This window comes from Nelumbo nucifera, chromosome 2 (genome assembly GCF_055504915.1).
Source record: "Nelumbo nucifera cultivar China Antique chromosome 2, China Antique-T2T, whole genome shotgun sequence".
Classification (NCBI taxonomy): Eukaryota; Viridiplantae; Streptophyta; class Magnoliopsida; order Proteales; family Nelumbonaceae; genus Nelumbo; species Nelumbo nucifera.
Genome location: NC_142650.1, coordinates 54,471,154 through 54,477,535, shown reverse-complemented (window position 1 = coordinate 54,477,535; position 6,382 = coordinate 54,471,154). Strand labels below are relative to the sequence as shown.

At 36.4% G+C, this 6,382-nt stretch overlaps 1 protein-coding gene across 4 annotated transcripts; it reads right to left on the bottom strand.

Moving 5' to 3' along the window:
- Positions 1 to 3,333: 3,333 nt before the first annotated feature.
- On the bottom strand, positions 3,334 to 5,847 carry LOC104601273 (F-box protein At1g67340-like). Of its 4 annotated transcripts, none has more exons than XR_016082865.1 (4): positions 5,744 to 5,824; positions 5,246 to 5,642; positions 4,871 to 5,033; positions 3,334 to 4,759 (listed from the first exon to the last, which is right to left on the bottom strand). XR_016082865.1 is itself a non-coding variant. In XM_019198401.2 (4 exons), the coding sequence occupies exons 2-4, from the start codon at positions 5,537 to 5,539 to the stop codon at positions 4,493 to 4,495; spliced, it is 513 nt and encodes a 170-aa protein (XP_019053946.1). In that variant the 5' UTR covers positions 5,540 to 5,642; positions 5,744 to 5,824; the 3' UTR covers positions 3,336 to 4,492. The 4 variants fall into 4 exon arrangements, 2 of the variants coding, with proteins under 2 accessions (XP_019053946.1, XP_088755055.1); XR_016082866.1 differs by having other exon boundaries at positions 3,335 to 4,759; positions 5,477 to 5,642; XM_019198401.2 differs by having other exon boundaries at positions 3,336 to 4,759; positions 5,457 to 5,642.
- Between the last annotated feature and the right edge of the window lie 535 nt (positions 5,848 to 6,382).

The window sequence follows — 6,382 nt, the reverse complement described above, 5'->3', positions numbered from 1 at the left end:
ATCCAAGAAATTCTTTTTTTTTTTTTTGGATTTTATGTGAAGTTCATAGAAATTTTATTTTTCTTGAAAAAGTGATATGCATCTTCTAGTTAGATAAATAACTTTTCCACCTAAGGGGAAAGTTGCCAATACTTGGATGGGACAAAATTACTCCTTTAATATGGTTTTTTATGGCTAAAACGGTCATTATGTTATTCAAAATTGCCCATTTTAATAGTGATTTCTATGGCTAAAGCAGTGGTTGTTTTATTTACTTGAAAAATAAAAGAATATGGGTGAATGCACTTACCCAAGTAAGTGGTAAACTAGAGAAAAACAAATAGGGCCTTAAGAGAATGTTCATTCCCTCCCCTTCCTTAGGAATGAGATTTATTCTAACTAATTCCAATTTCTGTCTAAACCAAACAGGTGGAAGGAATAAACCATTATGATTCTAATTCCAATGGGATTTTAATTCCAATTCCAACTATGGATCAAATAGACCCTAAGGTAATACTATAAAAAATGATGTCCCAAGTTGTTACATTGAAATATTGATACAATAAGCCTTGTATCAGATATAATGTTGTATCTATATCGGTGTATTCATATACTAGTGGGGGCCCATGTGATGCACAGAGATGCAGTACCCCTTCTTGTCCCTCACCTCAAGGTTGGTGGGTTCAAGGTGAGGCACACATTCACCGCCAGGGATGGGGAATCCCAAAATTTTCCCCACCTAGAGGCAACCACCTAAAAAAGTCTAATTTATGGATATTTTACAAATAGGATTATGGGAATTTGGGGGTACTTTAGGAATTGGATTATGATAGTTTGGGGGTATTTTATAAATTAAATAATTATTTAGTTGAATAATAATAATTGATTATTATTTAGATAGTTTTGGAGAATATTTTTTATAGATTAATTTATTAAATTTTAACTACTTATTTAAAAAATAATTATGGATTATTAGTTAAAGAGTTTCCCTAAATTATTTGATAATTGTTAACTATAATTATTGATATTATAAAAATTAGTAAATTACGCTAATTACAATTATTAATGTAAATTACACTAAATGTTGAAATTTTGAACATTTATTAATAACCAAAGATTATTAGATAGTGGATTGTTTATTAATTTTTGTAGATTATTTATTTAATTAATATTTGTGAAATAATTTATTATTTATTAAATAATTATTTCATAATTTTTGGTATAATATTTTCCATAAAACTTTAATAATTTTCATAACTAATGGATTATTTAACAATAGATTTATTTAATAATAGATTATTTAACAATAATGGAAGATGCCATGAATATATAGGAAGCATCAAATTCCCCTTATTGTTAGAGAGAATAGAGGGGAATTAGATATAGAAGTGAATAAGAGGATAAAACACATAATGAACTAATTAAGTGGAGAAGTTAGGTTGTAATAGAAGATGAGAGACGTGACTTGTTGGGAGAGAGAGAACCCAATGGGAAGGGAAATGAATGGATGGAGAGATAGGGTGCTGAGATGGCAAATTAAAAGTGGTGGAAAGGGGGAAAGGAGAGAGTCAAAGAGAATGTAAGATTAGGTGATGTGGATTGTCTTACTATATATATATATATATATATAAATAGAAAGTGAGATGCCTTAATACATCGTCAAATAGCAAAATAGACAAGAGTTTTAAAGGTTTTATTGCTTTGGCAAGACAAATTGCATCCTCTTATCCTAATCAAATAAAACATAAAAAAAATAAAAACAAAATAGAGTATTGATCATATTGGGTATTATCTGTATTTTATAAAAAAGTAAAAAATAAAAATAAAAACAAAATAGAGTATCGATCATATCGGGTATATCTGTATTTTAATGCTCAAAATCCGGTTATTCCAATTAATAATTGGTTCAGTTCTAAACTTTTATAGATTAATAATTGGTGTGGAACTGGTCCATTAGCTCTACCTTCCGGTTTTGCCGAAGGGTGAAAGCCGGTCGGAACAAGAACCTAGTTGTGGTTGAGCCAGACAGCCGGTTGTCCATCTCTGACATTCCACGTGGTGTATTTTGACCATAGAAGGACGAAACTTTTGTCATCGCCTTAGATCACCAATCCAGCTTATGTACTTGGATGAGGATGACCTGACATCTCATGATCTCTTCATGGATCGTTCGTTTCTGTCAACGCTGTATGTACGGTGGTGATCCCCTCTGTTGTTTTGTTGATGGTGATGAGAGATTTGGATCTGTTTTGCGTCTGAACGAGGCACACGACACGAGGGGTAGTATTGGCACTTGGTACTCCCGCTGAAGTACGCTAGCAGAGCCGTCATCCTTCACTCCCCTCGTTTTCTTTTTCGCTTTTCTTTCTGCTTTTTAATCTAAAAAATTTGATGCTTCTTGTGACACCAATCACCAAGTATTACACGCATCTCATCACCCCATCTATTTGACCAAAAACTTGACCACTTGTTATTTTTGATTCATCGAGACTTTTAACCGTAAGATTGGAATCTACTCTTTTCTGAAAGTGAACGAAAAAGCTTCTCATTTTATTTATTTTCTTTTTTTTTTATTGCAGCTCATTTTTCACCGCAAAACAGGAATCACGATGCCAACTACCCATTCTGGAGGCGAGTTCCTTTTTGACTCGGGATATTTATTCTCGTGAGTCGTGACTGACATCCTTTTGCTTGTCACACGTGCACCATTAACACCTGACTGCTCTTACTCCAACTTCGGGGCTTAAGAGGGGGAACGGGTCCGGATCTCATCACAACATAAAAACGTACCCACATAACATCTCATATCATAGATGGTGGGCCACCGTGGGTAGATTAGCATCTTTTTGTTTGGGACTAGTTTTACTTCGGTCTCCGAATTTCAAAACATATCAATCTAGTTGAAAACGTGTCAATTTGGGCCTAGTTTCACTTTGGTATCCGAATTTTAAAATATATCAATTTAGTATTTAAACTTTCAAAATGTGTTAGTTTAGTCCATGTCGTTAGTAGTTCGACAAGTATTTCTATCACATGATAACATGTAATTTAAAACTTTTGAAAATGTTAAAATTATCATCTAATATTGTTCATCATATTCTTCCTCAAAAATCAAGATCAAGGTTTTTAAAATCGATATGGGGAATGAACCGGTTAGGGGTCTAATTCTTGGGTCGAATGATAGGCCCATGAAATATGAATTTATATGAAAAATGAGTTCATTCTTAAAGCTAAAAGATGACTAATTTCAAGAAAATTGACATGAGTTTTCTAAAATTGAGGGGTTTCATAAAATAAGCTCAAAGTAATCACCTTGGAGAAACAAAGACTGAAGTGGATAGATTTTCCTTTAATACAAAATCATACACATTGACAAACACCTCTTAAATGTTTAATAGGTACTCCAGTGGTTTATAGTGGTGTCAATGGTTGCACTCTTCTCAAATTGAGCCCGGTGCAAATACAAATATGTATAATTCTACTTCTAAGTTCTAACCTTATATTTGCATTGTACATATTTGTATCTGCATTATTCTGATCAAACTAAGCTTAAACATTATTGAGATAATCGGGTTTGATCCCAAAAAAGTTAAAGTCTTGTGTACACTTTACAGTCAAAAATAAAAAAATGGGTTTTTATAGTTCAATCCACCCTTACAAATCTTAGCCCCACCGTATAGGTAAGGCGAATCCTGACCACGGATTGATGTGGAGTGCAGTCTAATTATAGGGGGCTATTAGTAGATGAAGAGGGGGCCATGATTTCAGATTTCTGAGGTGGAGTGCAGTCTAATTATCCTAAAAGTTTAATATTAGTATAAAATACAATTTCCCCTGAAGATTTTGACAATCATAAAAACCTCCTCTATAGTTTTATTTTAGCAAAAACCTCCTCTCTATTTTTGAAAAATTCAACAAATACTTCCCTTCCGACTCAACAACTCCATAATCCACTTGAATACTGTTCATCTTCTTCCTCACGAGTCACAACAGCAGATGGTGGGCACTCCCCCTCCAACCCTGCCTCTTCTTTAATTTCCCTCCGATTCTCTCTCTCTCCCCACAAATATTGAAGTGGCAATTGAATTCGATCTCCATGCCATCTGAACTGTCAGTCGTCCAATGATAGTACTGGGAGTCTGGGATGGTGGACTAGCTGTTAGTGAGGGGAACACATTTGAGAATTCTTCACTAACAACCAGTCTTTGTTTCAAGGAAAATGAGATGGATGACAATGTCAAACATCCAACGATGGTACTGGGAATTTAGTTCATCAATGGGAACGATACTCTATTTTTTAGTTTATTACAAGAGGAAGCATGGCATCGTCCTCGTCAACCTCGACGATTCCTCCGTTAGCTTCGACATCGCCACCGAGCCACCGCTCCATGGGTACGCACTCCACCTTATGGCCTAACTTCCAATCGAGCGCCTGACACGCCCGAGAAAAGTAGTTCACGGTGCCACACGCCAAGCAACGACAAAATTCATGTCGCCTCGCATGGACGAGGAATCAGCGCCCCTCGGCGATGTTTTGGCGGACGCCATAGCCATCTTGCAGACAGTGGTCGAGTTCCCGGAGGGCATCGATGTGGCTGAGGAAAGTGGCTCGTGCACAGAGAGCGATGTCGGCTCGGAGGTCCTTGTCGTTCTTGGACCCACCGCTGCCATTGAACTGGATAACGGCAAGTGAATAAAGCGCTGGAGCGTGAGAGCTGATGGCCGCTTTAGCCATCAGCGACGCCCCACTTCCTCGGTTTTGTAGACAATAGAAATGGATCTGCAATCAATAAGAAAGGCTAATTAGATGATCATTTGCGAGGCTCAGTAACGAAATAAATATTTATACAATTTTTCTTTCATCTGTAAATTTAGGTAATAATGTACTGACCATGCTAAAAGTATAACAAGCTTCGATGTTTCCAGCATCTGCACACTGCTTCAAGAAGCGATGAGACGATTCAGACCAGTTCTTAGCTTTCACGGCGAAGGCTATAGGAGATGCTTTCGACAACACGAGGGGATGAAAGCCTAAACCATTCAGTCTCTTACACCTGTTTAGGAGACAAAACGAGAAGCAATTGAGAAGGCAGAAAAATAGTTATTTTCATTACACAACGAAAATAGAGCTCTTTTTTTTCATAGCACTAATTTCAAAAGAAAGCTTTATTTGAAGTTGAAGAAACGCCGATCCATGGAAATTGAAAACTTGTTATCAACAACTGAAAACAGAATATTTCCGACTAATGTTCGATAACGGAATCACCTCTTCGGCGATAAATCAATTATTTTGTTGCATTTCTGCAGAACGACAAAATCAAAGCGAAAACCACCCAGAGCAAATCTTCATTACCAAAAAGGAAATGAAAGAGAATCGATATAAAACAACGGTTAGAGAGAGAGGGGTGTTTTATGAGAACGTTAATGAAATCGGAAGGGCAACGAGCGGTGGAGCTGAGCTTGGAGAGGATACAGACGATAAGGTTGTCAGGCAAACCATCAAAAAATCCGATTCTCTAACGTTTCCCGGAACCGTTCTCATCCTTTTCCAGTCAAGCATCACTTCTCCACGGGGAAATCCCTCTTTCTCTTGAGAGGTGTTTCATCCTTGAAAAACTGGAGCTTACGATTACCAAGCTTGGTTCTCATATCGATCCTTTGCACTAGAGAAACAGAAGCAGGAAACGTCGTGTTTATATAAGAAAGAAGAAAAAAAAAGCTCTCCTCCAAGAGAGATATGACAGCAACAACGAAGTTCCCATACCATCTTTGGACGTCTGACATTGCCATCCATCTACCGTCATGGTTGCCCACCCATTAAAGAAGAGGGAAGGTTGGAGGGGGAGTATTCAACAGTATTTGAGCGTATTATGGAGTTGAGACAGGGTTATTTTAGTAAAAATATATGCATATTAATTCGTAAAAGGGTGAAATAGATATTTTGAAAAAATTGCTCATCTTTCTAATGTTTTCCGTCTTGATCATTAACGAAAGGGTGGTATTTGTTAATTTTTTAAAAAGTAGAAGAAAGATTTTTGCTAAAATAAAACTATAAGGGTGGTTTTTATGATTGTTAGAAACTTTAAGATAGGGGTTTTTGTATTTTACCCTTAATATTATTTTTGTCAAGTAAAAGGTAAAATTTGACCAAAATTGTGGTACATTAGACAAAATTAAACTGGAGTGATAAATTAAAGGGAAGCCCATGCTTTGCCAAAATAATGTGACAGCATATTCAGTCAACCCATTTTGACTTCTTTCTTGTCCTACAGTGCATAAGGGAGTCGGATCTGCTCCTCACAGGGCGCATCTCACACGGACCTCATAGCCCTATTCCGTATTGGGAATATTTTCTATCCTTTGTGTTGTTATTCATGAGAATATTCTTAATACATAGGAGACG